The 14,747-nt window shown below is 37.9% G+C and overlaps 1 protein-coding gene across 1 annotated transcript in view; it reads right to left on the bottom strand.

The window, feature by feature from the left end:
* Window positions 1-246: 246 nt before the first annotated feature.
* CHST8 (carbohydrate sulfotransferase 8) overlaps window positions 247-14,747 on the bottom strand; it is a gene marked incomplete at both ends in the record, with an annotated part of 119,919 nt that continues 105,418 nt past the window's right edge. Inside the window, 2 exons of the mRNA XM_080352332.1 lie at window positions 247-1,395; window positions 3,759-3,796. Coding sequence (XP_080208458.1) covers window positions 247-1,395; window positions 3,759-3,796 — 1,187 coding nt within the window. The remainder of the gene's footprint in view (window positions 1,396-3,758; window positions 3,797-14,747) is intronic.

Raw genomic sequence — 14,747 nt, 5'->3', positions numbered from 1 at the left:
GGGAGCCCTGACATATTATACATGTATGTACATACATTTCATATGGAGAAATTATAGAAAAAATATGATTTGAAAAAGGAGGCAATTAAGGTGAAGGTGTAAACATCACTAGCAGTTTATGTTCTGTTTTGGGTTTTTTCCTGCTCTTCAATCGTTTACTAACAGACAAGTATATATAAATAGAAGCCACCTGGATTTGTTATACAATTTGACTGATATGACTGTGGAAGTGTCCCAGCACTCTAATCAATATAGATCTTCAAAAGGCTTTGAGTAGTTAAACATCAAGTAATCCATATAGTAAAAGTCATAGCTCCGTTGTCGTTGAGAAGGAGAAAGCTGTGCAAAATACTGTTGTGTAATTTTGGTGGTAGTTCTTTCTTCGTTGGAGTGCCTGTCTTTAAACTTGGGGAAAGTTAAATTTTGTGGAGCACCAATCAAGTGCAAGAAAAAGTTTGCATCATCTTCCATACTTTCAAATTTCCCAACAAAGTCATAGTCTATTAAACATGGGCTGCAAAGCCTGTTGACGTGATCCCAGTGGATATCCATACCCACTGGCCTGTGAACATCCAGGAGATATTGAATGAACTCTTTGAATTTGACTCCAGAGCCTGTCCTTAATGCTTCTTTGGTGGCGTTAACGCGGTATCTGGAAATGATGGCTTTTCCAAAAACCGGGTGGTAGTAATTGTTTGGATGTTCAAACTTATCCCGAAATGCAGATACTAGCTTTTCAAAAGGCTCACGAATAAAAAGCATCTTTGTGTAAGTGTTGAGCCTGTGATAAATTCCTTTGTGATCAAACCCATCCAGTCTTTTTAAGTAGTTTCCGTAGTGCACTGTGTTGTGCTGGATGTCTTTTGTGGAAGAAGCCAGCCCATTAAGAACCATGAGCACCCGTTTCCAGTTAGAGCAGCCGGCTTTTGGTACTTCACAGTATAAGACTCTATATTTATCTTCTACGAATATTCTAGAAACATGATAAGGAGTGATTATTCTTCTGTTATTACTCTTGTATTTAGAACAAGTTTCCCTCATAATTCGCTTTCTTTCTCTTTGGATCTGGTAGAGACTTTTCCACTTACTGTTGTTTCTATCCTCAGATTTAAGGGTGGGCAGGTTGAGAATGGAGCTGTTCATGGAAATCAGAATTGGGCTCTTTTTAATTATAAATCTCCTCCTCCGTTTATGAAGCCTGATGGAATTAATTTCTTCCCCTTTTTGTTGATCTTTCATAGCAAACATGATGCTGCTTTGCCGTCTGTCTGTGCTTTGAAGCTTAGTGGGCACGTTTTCAGATGGGTGTAATGAGTCGTCCTGCTTTACCGTTGCTACTCCATCTGCAGTATTTTTTCTTAATCTTCTATCCTGGTTATTGCTGGAAACACAGTCCTGGTGGGAAAAATAGATAAAAGATGTTAGTAAATGAGAGAGTGTTTGTCACTGCTAACAGCTTGTACAACTTAATGTGGATCTTTCATACACCAAGCAAAATTGTACAACAAAATGCATTTCTGCAAGTCCACCGTGATGTGTCTGTGTTGTGGTAATGACTTCTCTCTTGTCATCTTGTTTTGTGCTTATGTGAAACTCAAAGGCTGAGATGAGCCTGAACTTCTAAATTCCAGTTCAGATTTGGGTTTGGTTGAATTTTAGCTGGTGCCTGTACCCAGACTTTGATAGATACTTTTGTCTTGGATATGTCGTCTTTGAAATTTCCATGAAGGTATCTGAGTATTTTGAGGACTTAATTCCAGAGTCCCTGCTGTCACCCAAATCTGTTCCACTGCCCTCCCCAGCTTTCTGTAGCTTCTCTTTGCAGTGAGGGCACTGTGGACAGTGAAACCTGACAGGGAAGACAGGTTTATAGTGGAGTGAAGATGCAGAGGGACCCAGAGTGGGAAGAAGGCAGTGGAAAGGACAGCAGAGAGAACGTGGAGGCTTTGCAGAGAAGGGGGTTTGGTGAGAGCAGCATGAGATGAGACCCCAAAGGGATGCCTGAGTGAGGTGAGCCTGGCACCAAAGCAGTTGAGACCTCATGAGAGGCAGGAAGGGTGGGATTGAAGCTCCAGCTGGGATTAGGCAAGTGAGAACATTGTAAGCAAGCTGGGTCTGTGGTAAGGGGTTTCTAGGACCTGCTTGTTTTCGTTAGGTGCTTCTCAGTGGTTAATGCTGCTTCTGGCATACAGCCCAGATGTGCTCTGCTACTGCCGGCTTCTCAGAACACCCGAATTAAATCCTTGTCTACGCGTCTGTGCCTCTAAGACTGAAATTAGGTTCTGGACACTGTTTAACTACATGTCATCCCTGTTTTGAGATCTTACCTGGGAACTGAGTGGCATATGTACCATGAGGGAGTATTTCAGCAGAGGAAGCAGATGTAGTTATAAAATGTTTATTGCTTACCCCAAATACTTAATGTTTGTTTAGAGGTTTTATAAATTGCTAATTTATATTTTTAGTCTTTACTTGCTGTCTAATAGTATTTTAGAGTGGCTTCAAAAAATAAGATACTGGATGGATTTTTAAGGTGTACAGTATGGGAATTAGTAGCGTCATGCTTTTTCAAGGTGGTAGATTAAATCTTAATAGTGATTTTTTGCAAGTCTTTCTGTTGGCTGAAATAAGCAATGATATAAGTAACAAACTTGTGCTGTTATGGAGGTTGTATCTTGCCATATCCCCCTTTAAAGGTGAGAGATTTTGAAGAAGTCTCAAAAAAGAGACTTGGTATTCATTATCAAAAGTACTGGTGACAAAAGAAGAAAAAAATCTTATTCTTTTGTAAGTGACTTGCTTAAAATGCTCAACTACTATATAAAAATCAGAACAGAACAATATTAAACACAATTTTTAGAGTACTGTGCAAGTTGTTGCAGAACTTGAGGTTCTAAAAACGTTTTGCTGGCTATTCTGGTAGTGGAGGTAACACATGATATGCAGACTAGGGAACCAACTGATAATTCATCATACAAGACACTATGTGTTCAGTTGTTGGGAGTGATTGTTTAACTCTGCTCTCATCTTCAAAGGTTGTTTCTGATGAATGATATATTAAAGTTGTTGTCTATGTAGAATTCTAGCTATTTCAAAATATTACCCTTTACAGAGTGGCTGAAATTCAATCTTAGATTTCCTTGATATTCACACCTCTGCTGATGAACGGACAGTTTTTGGGAAATGCCACGATGTGAATGTTTTGTGTCAGTGTAACTCTTCATCCAGAAGGTCATGCTGGAGCTGCAGAGATGGGGTGATGTTGATCGCATCACACTGATTCCACCAGGCGATGGCATTTGGGGAACAGCTGGCAGCTGCACAGTTGTTCCTTTGCATATTTTTCACTTGTCCTTTAACGATGACATCCTGACAGCCCACAGCACCCTCGCTGCTGCTGTGGGTGCACTGACAGCCACTAGATGGAGGAATTTCACCAGGATTTTTCTTTAGCCTATTTTTAAGCAGGTTTCAAGACGTTCAATTGATCTGTATGATTTCATACAGAACATTAATATATGTGAAGCTTACAGTATCTTTTAGGAATATCCAGTCTAGGAAAAAGCTCATAAGACTAAAGTTGCCTGGCTAATCAAATTCATATTTTAAAAGGAAAATTTACACTTCATGGCAAAGCTTTGTGTTTTTCCTTGTCGGTGCTTCATCTCCACTCTAGTGGCCTTTTCTGAGCCATCTCTATATGTACTCTGTACTCAGCATTTGGGTACAATTCTCCTTATGTACTTCTGAAAACTTACTTTTTTTGGTTGCTGGAATCCCATGTTATATTTTATCCCTAAACAAAGAAAGAAATTGAAGTCATTATTTAGTAAAAATAAAAACACTTGTTTGTTTATTTTTCTGGACTGGTAGTAGTGCGTCCTCAGTAACTAAAAGGAAAATAGGAACAAGTTCTGTTAATGCAATGATAAATAGACCAATGGTGAATCATAATTAATGTATATTTCATAGTAACAATAGTCCTTGGAAGGCCTCTATTAATAAATGTCATAACAATTGTGAAATGGAGTGAATGTCTCTGCCTTTCTTTTACAGATGGGGAAACTGAGAAGGAGAAAAGTGATTGCTTACCCTCCGCTGAAAGGCCAGGAACAGAACGAGAAGCAGCTGAGATTCATGATCCCAGGTTAGAACTCTAACAATGGCTGTTCTTTGTGTACTTACCTAAAGCTGGTGTTTCTCTCTGCCTCCCTGCCCCTTCCACCTTTGGGTAGTTGGTACTTAATCATAGTAATAACTTGCATTGAGTATTATCCTTTGCTGTAAAACCACAGCAGCACAGATCAGAGTTGTGTGAGGTAATGTTTGTGGAGTTGTGTAGAGACAAAACAATACAGAATTGTGTTTTGCTAAATCTTCTGGCTTCTATAGTGATGTCTACCTGAAAATATACTAATAAAGATATGATATTCCTAGAAGGCAGCTTTAGGAGATGTGTAGGATCTCTTTACTGTTCCTAACCTCCGCTAAGTATAAGTTAATAATACAAGAATGTATAATGGAAATGCTTCTTAATTATTAAATTAGTTTGGGGCTTTTCAGTGTGTAAATATGTTGTCATCACTGGCACTTTTGCTTGAGAATTTCAGTTGCTTGAAGACTTTTGTTTCTGAAGTCTGCATTATGAATCCACAGCCTTTTGACGAGGACAGTTAGACGTAAAGGTGTTGCAAAGCATTATAAGTGAAAGCATCACTGGGATAGCTCAGTCTATCAACTGAACTTTTATGATATTATGAAAGGTCTCAGAAAGGTGTGTGTACGTAGTTCACACTGCACCTTATTGCAGTTAAAGTAGCAAGTCCAGCTTACCTGATCGATCTTTTTTTTTTTAATTGGATCTACAAACTGGTGTTTACAGTAGAGTTTCAGTGAAATTGCTCTGGTTATTTCTGTGCTGTTACATCTCATCTAGCCATAGTCATTACTCTTCTGGTTTGTGTTTGATATTTAATTCCACTGCAGCAATTTGTTAGCAATAAACTCCAGTTAAGGTGGATGGGGGGGATATTGTGATTCTATGTCTGTTAAAAGCAAAGGGCATGTTATTTTTACGTCATCAGAAATATGTTCCAAACAGCTTATAGAAGGAGTCTTAAGCCTTTTTCCTAGTTGCTTCTCAAAAGTGTTTAGTTGCAAAATAACATCAGAAGGCATATTCTAAAGGGAAAACAGAGCTAATCCAGATCTTCCTTGTGTGGGTTCTAGAGGATTAAATTGGATTCTGTTGCCCCAAGTTTTAGGAGGTATTATTGAGCTGTTGTCCAGTTCTTGGTGTGACCAGTTAAAGAACCACATTTATTCTATTGCTGTGTAACAGAGCAATGAAGGTATGGAAACTGCTGTCCAAGAAGAATAGCAAAAACTGAGCACCAGCACTTTGAATTGATACTAGAGCATGGGTGATTTGTTTAAACCTTTGTCAGTGGATGTAACCTCTTCTCTTTTTGTGAACCATAAAGGCACAACTTTAAGCAACTTGAACTAGATTTGCCTTGGCTGCTTGGTCTCTGATCTAAGGCATCATCAATACAGCTAGTTGGAGTAATTGCTTAACTTTTACTTTAGGCTTTCTCACAGTGGAGCTTGCAATGAAATATTATTTTCCTTACAAATTCAGAATATTGTTATGCTATCTATTCTCTTACAGGTAGAAATCATATGTGTCAGGTACAGTTTTGAAACAATAACATGGTTAAGAAATTTAGTCTTCTGTGAGTTGGTCAATTCTGCTTATTTTCTATGGATATCTTTTGATTTCTTGCATTGTCAATAATATATTGCATGTTAATAATATAGGAATTCCTAAGTGCATTATAATAATGCTATAATAATGTTATTACAGATAATACTAACCATTCTGTTAAGTACAAATTTATTCCTCTCAAGTATTTCATTTTGATCTTTCTTTAAACTGGATGGAGTACTGTTAAGTCATTCCTCCTCCTTTGTCGTGGATCGTGGAGATTTACTTTGGCTGTCAATAGGGTCAACACGCATGGGTGAGAATTTATGTATTTAAATATTTCTCCTACCGTGAACTAGTTACCTATTGTTGTAAGATGGGGAATGGTTGTGCAGCCTGCTCTAGGAGATCATGTAAAGTCTACAAATCCACTCCCTTTCTAAAGGCATTTTGAGCTTTTCATAATTGAAGATGTAAATCAGTGAGAAAAGAATTGGTCAACTATTGGAAAAATGAGCAAGTGTTTTGGACAGAAACGTGAAAATATTACAGCATTTGCTGTGTCCAAATCATAATGTAAAAGTTAGGGTTAGTTTTTTTCCCCTAGGTTTGTTTAGTTGTGGTCATTTGTCCTGATTTCAATGGGAGCACTAAGAGCTTGTAGCAAAACCACACACTTTGTATAATTACCTGTTAAAGTTGGTATGTATCTGCTTTGAATAATAATTATTTAAAAGATCCACAGAAGTATGAAGAGCAGGTTCAAGATCTACCTTTTCATGGTTGATTATGACTAGTTATGTTTTTGTAGTAGTGTTTCATAAAGTAACTTAGAGATTAATACTTTGCACTGATATACTATGCTTCAAAAAATTGAAAATAAATGCTAGTAAGAGATGAGTAAGCGTTTATAGAAATGATTCTTCGTTTACTGGCTTTAAGATGTAATCAGAACAACAATTCATGTTTAATGTAAATGTTTGGTGAAGCACTTGCCAATCTCTTCAATGTTTTCTGAATTTGTGACTTCCAAAGTTGGCTTCCTTTAGCTGTCTTTCTCATGATACAGTCTGTCACTTCAGATTTAAAGCTACTTGGGGAAAAAAACCTCAAGTGCAGTGAACTCAGGGAAGTTATATTGCATTGATCTACTATACTAATAAAAATCTACATTTAATGTTATGCTACATCTTTATTGTCCATGTTACTTATGAACTCTTAGATGTTAGTGCCAAAATGGTAATTTTTTTTGCCCTAAAAATATCGCTGGTGTCTGTGGCACCCAGGTGATGTTAGTGATCATTAAATATTTAGTGCTGGGCATGATGATGACCAACATCTCACTAGTGCTCTGAGGCAGAATCAGTCCATCAATTGTACATTGTTTATGTCAGTTTTCATGGTGTTCTTTTCTCCTTGTGCACCCATGATTTTGCAGACCTGAGCCTGGCCTATGCTTTATGTTTGCTTGTGTTGTATTTCATGAAATACGAGCCTTATGCTTCATCCAGTCCTACCATATAGTCAAACCTGTTGTGTGCTTTTTCTAAATGCTACTAGCAACATAATAAAATGGTCTCCATCTTCTCCGTGTAACATTATATAGCTCTGCCTCTCTGCTGCCTTCTCTTTCTGCTTCAGGACTTAATTTTGGCTTGCCCCTGGTGTTTGTTCTGTGTTCTGAGACTGCACTACAGCTGAAATATTTTTTAATAAAAATGATAACTTCAAGTCTGCATCGGTGACTCCATCCCTTAATGGGCATCTATGAGTAGTGTATACCCGTTTGCTTCATCCTCATCTGTGAAATATGCTCTGGAAGGGCTGTTACCCTTGTTGCACGAACATCTGTGTCAAGTGTCCTATCCGCATGTGCTGCAGTCTTAGGTCTTTGCTCACACACAGCAACATCTACTTCATCACAGAATGAATAGTAATCCAGTACTCAGAATTCTGGTTAGCATCAAAAATTTCTAGTTTGAAAAGGTTTTTCCCCAAAGTATGGATCAGATCATATTTTTCCAGTGTGTTGGGTTTTCTTTTTGTAATTTAAAATCAACTCTTTGCTTGTGCAGTATAAAGGAACTGCCCATTTCTGATCCTAACTTACTCTGGTGTCTAATTCTTTACATACTTGAATGAAAGTGCTTTTTGAATAGGTATAATTATTTTTAATATAGCTACCATTGTAAATTGTTTGGGTTTCATATATAAAATACAAATGTAGTGAACATATTTGGAATACTTTTAAAATATATAAGCCTCTTGATAGAAATTTTACCTTGGAATTGAAGCCTAATTAATAGAACAAACTTTATATGTGTAGCTGTTTTAATTGTATGCTGTGTGTATGTCCTTTTTATATCTGAAATTTATAGTTTGTTTAGGGAAAACCCCCTCAAATCCTCCATGTCAGTTACATACGCGGTGTCTCACTCCAAACTAAAAGAATGAGGCAAAGTGAAGAAGGTTTAGCAAAGCTGTAGCAATCTTGAATTGTGCATCAAGAAAGAATCAAACCTATACAGTGAATCTATGTAATCTCACCTCTGAGTCCCTTCTGAAACTGTGGCTATCATTTCCCACAGATGGGTAAACTTTGGGTAAATGATACACTGCACAGCCCTTGTCAAAGCTAAATGCTCAGTGACAGGGCACATACCATTGTGTTCTACTGAGACCTGTGAAGTCATGGATTTCTGAGACAGAGTGACTATTTTCACATCTGTTTCACACTAATTGTTGCAGTGGTGAAAATAACACAAACCATTTTTACTGTATACTCTATGAATGACAGGTTGCATGCAGGAAAACCTTAAGCCTCCTGCAATTTGACCAAAAAACCTATCTGTCATTCCTGAAAGCAGTCAGTCTCCGTAACAGCTTTCACTTTTATGGCACCTTTTTGTATTTGATTGCAGAATAGTCATATATATATGGCAAGTATTATTTTTACTTATGAATTGTAAGAGTGAATTATTGGGGAACTCATCTGTAATGTGGCTTTTCTGGAGGAAAAAATCCTAGATACTACTGTGAACAGTTTATTCTGATTTCTGTTGTTACAGTATGTACTTGGTAGTGGGTTTGTTTTTTGGTGGTTGTTTTTAACTTTACATTGCAAAGAGTAGTAAGTTATTTGTTGTTATTTCATATATGAGAAGCAGAGGCTGGTAGATGCATTTGCCAAACTTATCAAATTTTTAGGTTGTCAAGTTTCTAATTACAAACTCAAATATTCTCATGTTCTTATGCCTCTGTGGTTCTGGGATGCAACATCCATCTCCTGTTACACTTTGTGATAAAGAACCTGATTTTTTAAGTCCATCTTGCTGATTTAAAGGAGCTGAAGACATAAGTCAGGTGTGATGGTTATTTCCTTTGCACACAGGGCGGTGGATAGAATGGTACTGTGGCTATTTTTCAGTCTCTGAAGTAGCCCTTTGGAGCTCTAAGTAGTTAAACATGACTCTTTAAGTAAAGGACTGTGTTTTTATTTTTTTGCCCTGTTTTGGGAAGGCAGGAGAAGTTTGCCACACTACTGAGGCTTAGAGTTTAGTTATCTCCTCCTTCCATATGTGGATTCCTTTGTAAATCAGGTAACTCATTCTTCCTGTGTTCTTAGCTTCTCATTGCAATCCTACTTTGCCAAGCATGCAATTTTTAATAGTTCAAATGCAATCTATTTGGGTAACTTTGAACTCTGACTTGTGGGTTATTCTTAAGCAGTTGTGGCGAGTAGAATACTTCCCAAAGAGATGGCCATTCACCCTCGTTTTCCCATCTCCGGTACTAGTATAGCGCACAAACTGAATTACTTCATATTGATCTTGTGCTTTTCAATCAGAGTCAGTTTCAGAGAGGTAGGCACTGAATCTGAATGAAACCATTGGCTTCATATTTCTCAATCAGCCAAAGCTGCGGTTTGTCCATCCCACAGGCAGCAGGCATCACGCTGTTGTGCTGCGTTTGTGTCGTGGAGTACTTACGATGGTAGCAGCTTGTGTGCACTTCAGTTGATTAAAACACGATTACTCCGGCTTTTTGTGACTGAAATGACTTTCCATCTTAATGAAGTAAGGGAGTCTCTGGACAGAAGTACCAAATACGGGGAAAGCAATGCAATTCTGAAGGGCATACCCTGGTAATAATTAGAAGCGTAACGTTAATCTATCAGTTTGAACAAGGAAAAATTACAAATGGGGGAACCAGAGTAGAGATCAGTACACACATTAAGGGACTTTTAATGTGTGCCACTTGAGGACTTTCATAATGTCAAAGAACTTGGTATTCCCAGTTCATTTGTGGTACCAGTAGCCAATCCTGTATGTCCAAATCAAGCAAAACTGCACAAAAATCATCATTCTGAAGCACAGACCTCAGAGTTGTGGCTGCTGCCATGTCATCATTCTTGTGTTACTTGGAGTTCAAAACCCCTCATATTTCTTTGACTTGCAGCATGCTAATAGAGCAGGTATATGAACCCTTAAAGATAGACACATTACTATGTTTTTTCATAATGTTCTTATGTTCTAAAATAGACTGAATCAATCTCCTTGACTAAACAGTCATGTAACTTCCACTTGGTCTGTTTCCTTTGATAGCTGATGGAGGGAAATGCATGGTACGTTTACATTGCAAGCTTAATCAAATGAATACAAGAAGCTGTTTGTGAATTTATTATGAGAAAGGTAACACTACTTGTTTACTTTGTCTTCTCTTTGCTATTTAGCCATCCTAATTACAGAGTGCCATTTTCTGACTTAATTTGTATTTGATAAGAATTCTGTGAAGCAAACAGAAAAGTCAAGCCTGTGCTATTGCATTCCCCATTGCTTCTGTAGACCTACCCCTGGTAATATTGTTAATTAGCATCATTAGCTTTCAGGCACTGTCAGCAGTTACTTGCAGTTTCTACATAATACTTTTTCAGTCAGTTTCCATTCTCATATTTAATATTTGCACATCGCCTTCATAGCATGACTTTGAGAAGGACATTACACTATATTCAGGTTTATTAAAAAGTTTCACATATAGCACTGCACTTAGATTTAGTAGCCTGTGAGAACTATTTGGGTGACCAGAGGATTTTCAATCAGTCTCAAGCAAACACTTCATGTAATTTGTGACTGCGGTGGAGGAGTCAGGTAGCCAGAATAGCTCACTTAGAACTCCAGAAAATGTTTCAAGAAATTATGTAAGTTGGCCACTGAAGCTTCCATGGTCTTTCTACTGGAGGGAAGACAAAGTAATGCAGGTAGAATTCTGGATGGCTTTCCTGTCACTCTGTAGAGACACTTCTTTAGGAGAGAAGGTGCAGAAGGAAAGAGGAGGCTGCAGGTAACAGTTAAAAGCTAGATCTACGCAGGCATGCCTCAGACTGATGAAGTTCACTGGTTTGATACATTGACCCTGGATCAAACACCACAGATGTGCATCCAAATTCTGTATGTTATGTTACAATTAGCTAGCCTGAATTGATAGAGTTTCCCTTTCTCTTGTTCTCATGGTTAATTACTGACAAGTCTTCCTAGTATGAGAGATCAATATATGGTATTAAAAAAGTGAACACCTGCAACTTAGCTACAAAAGGAGTGATAATTGGATGGACTTTGATACATTATGTGAGAAACAAGCAGGAGATCAGAGTTCTAGGAACTCTTATCCAGGCCTTTTTTTCCTGACTAATGAGCAGCTGAAGGCTGGTGGTGATTTTCTGTTAGTCATTTCTCAGTGACCCAGATAGGAAGAGTCAAGGTGCTAGTCTTGAGTTTTGGCAAGCTTGAGACTTTTAAAGCATAAGTGTAGGCCATTTTAAGATGTTCTGAAACTTTTAGAACTGACAGTTGAACTTTTTTGCACAAAACTAGAAAACGTGGCTGTTAATTAATGATAAAGTTTACAGTTTATCTGGAGAACTGCCCTGCTCCCTGACTAAATACAGTCAGCTGCTTGGTGACTCTTCCCTATGTCCTAGAGGTGCCCCCTCCCATGCAGCCCATGGCCTCATGGTTCTCTCTGGCCACCTGAACCATCAGCAGTACCTGAAGTGAGAACCCCTCTGCCACTACCATTTTATGGCCACATCTGCATTTTTTTGTTCATACATAATAGCACTTCCTAATTTTTCTAGTATCCCAATGTAGAATGGTGCATCAGCCCAAGAAGGGGCCATATGAACAGAGAGATGGAATTGTTTGCATCTACATTGACAACCCAAATTTGGGACACAGTTGCTATGACAATTGAATCATTTGATTTTGTAAGTCAGTGGATACAAACAGTGAGTAGCAAATTGGCTGCTGAATATGGTTAGCTAGGGATGGAACTTTTAGCTGATGAAAGTGTGTGAATGTGTCTGATTTCATTGAAAGCTCTTCTACGATGATCACTGTTCAGAGCATTTCAACGTATTCGTGGTTCACTCAGTGCATTGCATACAATTCTATACAATTCATTCTCTCCATTTTGCATTGGCTAAAGGATCTCTGAAGTAATCTGTCACTCTAATTCTGTCTCCTGAGACAATTGTCTTGCAGATGGAACTATTTCCTGACAACGAAGCACACCACTGGGTGTGTGGCTTACACAGGGTAATTGGGTATTTTAACTTTTTTATGACTCTGCTCTAGCACTGATTAAACCCCAGATTGTGGCAGAAAACTGTGCACATACAGGACTTTGCCTACCTGACTACTTGTTTCACCTGAAATGTGACTCTTTCACTTCAGATGTGGATTTTTTAATGAGCTACTTAGTATATCGTTGAGGTTCTGTTGAGAATGAGTCCAAGGTGCACTCATGTAAACACTAGATAAGACCTGGTTTTACATCTTTGAGAGTAGTAGATACAACTCTACTATATAGTATCTAGGTCTCAATCTTTTGCCTTTATCTCAATTGTTTATTAAATATTTTATCTTTAAGTCAATCCATTTCAGTCTTCATTTCCACTTTTGATATTATGTTAAACACATTTGAAGTTGTGACTTCATTGTAACTGCAGGTGACTGTCATAATGCCCTGTAGGAGAAGCTTTTAATTATCAAAAAAATGAAGACGTCAAAAACTATAACGTTAGGACTAAAATTTTCTGCATCATTGTTTAGAATGAATTTAAATGTCTGTTTCCTGATGCAAATCTAGCTTGGCTTTTTTTTAACCCCTTTTAAATTTTCGTTTCTTATCTTAAAGCAACTAAGGCTTGCTGGCTGCAACTGTTCTTATGCTTTTCATGCAATCTCAGATTCTGTTTTCACAGATGCTTTAAACTTTCTTTGGTGGAGCTGAAGTGAGCTGAACGTTGCCGAGGTACCATGTGCTGTTTCCTATTTTTCTATACCTTCTACTATACAGGACAAAAAGATTCAATTTATTTTTGAGAAAAGACATAGTAGCATGGCCTTGAATCCCTTCCCAAAACTGCTTGTGCATTTGGTTGGTTTGCATGAAAGTGTAATTCTTCAGAGTATGCTCCTCAATCTTTCTTGCTGCTTACACACAGGGACTTGGGACACCTACATTTTGATTTGTATGGTTTATATGTGGTGCAGGACTGATACTTTATATAAACAAAGAATATATCTTGCATGAATAAAATCAAATCATGAAAATGTTAAAAAACTTTATCTGATCTCAGTCTACTATGTTTTAAATTTGAATCCATAGCTTTGTTTTGCTTGTAAACTAGTGAGACTCCAGACTATCAACTGACTTTATTCTCAATTTTCCCCATTAAGGAAGGTGGTAATTGCCAAGCTGTTGACAGCAAGTGCTGAAGAAGCAATGTGAGTGATTTCCTCGCTTTCAGATTCTTCAGACAAGACTTTCCAGCTACATTAGCAATAACAGAAATACACCGTGGTACGGATAGGCAGTGTGGTCTTTAGCAAGTTTGTTTCTTGCCAATTACCAAAATCAGCTACCAGCCAACTCCAGTGTTGTAGTGGTGCATTAGCTTGGGGAACGCTCTGAAAGACTGGAAGATTCATTGCATTCTTCTTTTTTTATGGAAAAGCAATAATATCCTGAAAGTTTAGACACACAACCTCTGGTATAAAGTTTGAACATGTTTTTGCAACACTGGCTCCTCAAGAGATCTTTCTGTAGTGACTGATTTTGTATTTCATAATGGTGTGCTTCTTAAAACCACATTCTGTTGAATCACAAGACAGATGCTGTCTTGGAGTGAATTAATAGGAGAAGTAATCTACTGTTAGTAAATGACAAGTATGGATTAGGTAATTTCTGAGTTTATTACTTGATGGAGCTAACACTCATTTTGCATTTTGCTGTTTGTTTTAAATGGGCTTAATTTTCAACAGTTTGCAAGGTGATATGTTTCAAAGTCTATGTGACATAAAATGCTGAGCTTAGCGTACTTGTCTTGGTCTGTAGGCTTGCATTCATCCGAAATCCCTCCACATCAGTCTTCACAGCTATAAAATAGGAAGAAAGTGCCTTCTTCAGAAGAGTGCAGAGCATGTTAACTGACTGACCGACAACATCAGTGCTTGGTGCCCTGCAAGCGTTATAATGGTGGTCTCCTTACTTGAGGGTTACATTGCTGACCACAAGCAGTGCTTTTGAACAGAATGACCTTTTTTCTCATGTCTGCCCAAAAAGTTTTCCCGCTGTATTTTGTGTTGTCATCTTCATCTTGGAATTCTTCCAAGTTCTGTCTGTGGTTTGATATTAAAGTTGATGGACATACTCACTGTTGACACTGATATTTTCCCAATGCTCTCCCTGTGCATGCTCCTTTGATGGGATAGATTTTTCAAATATCATTATCCAGTTGTTGTTTGGCCTCTCATCCTGTCTCACCAAGGAATAACTGATGTAGAGAATAGAAATATTCCTTGCAAAAGTTAGATGATTTTATTTTATTTAGTGGGGGGGGCTTGTAAGCTTTATTTGGTTCTACAGGGTGTTTCAAACCGATTTGTATATGGACAGGATATGTGGCTATTATGAGACTTTAATGTTGCTTTTGAAATACTGCTTTCTGGTCATATTCTGAACACCTGCATAACTAACA

The sequence above is a fragment of the Nesoenas mayeri genome (genome assembly GCF_963082525.1).
Source record: "Nesoenas mayeri genome assembly, chromosome: 12".
Taxonomy (NCBI): Eukaryota; Metazoa; Chordata; class Aves; order Columbiformes; family Columbidae; genus Nesoenas; species Nesoenas mayeri.
The sequence above is the reverse complement of the archived record's forward strand: the minus strand, read 5'-3'. Positions and strand labels throughout refer to the sequence as shown.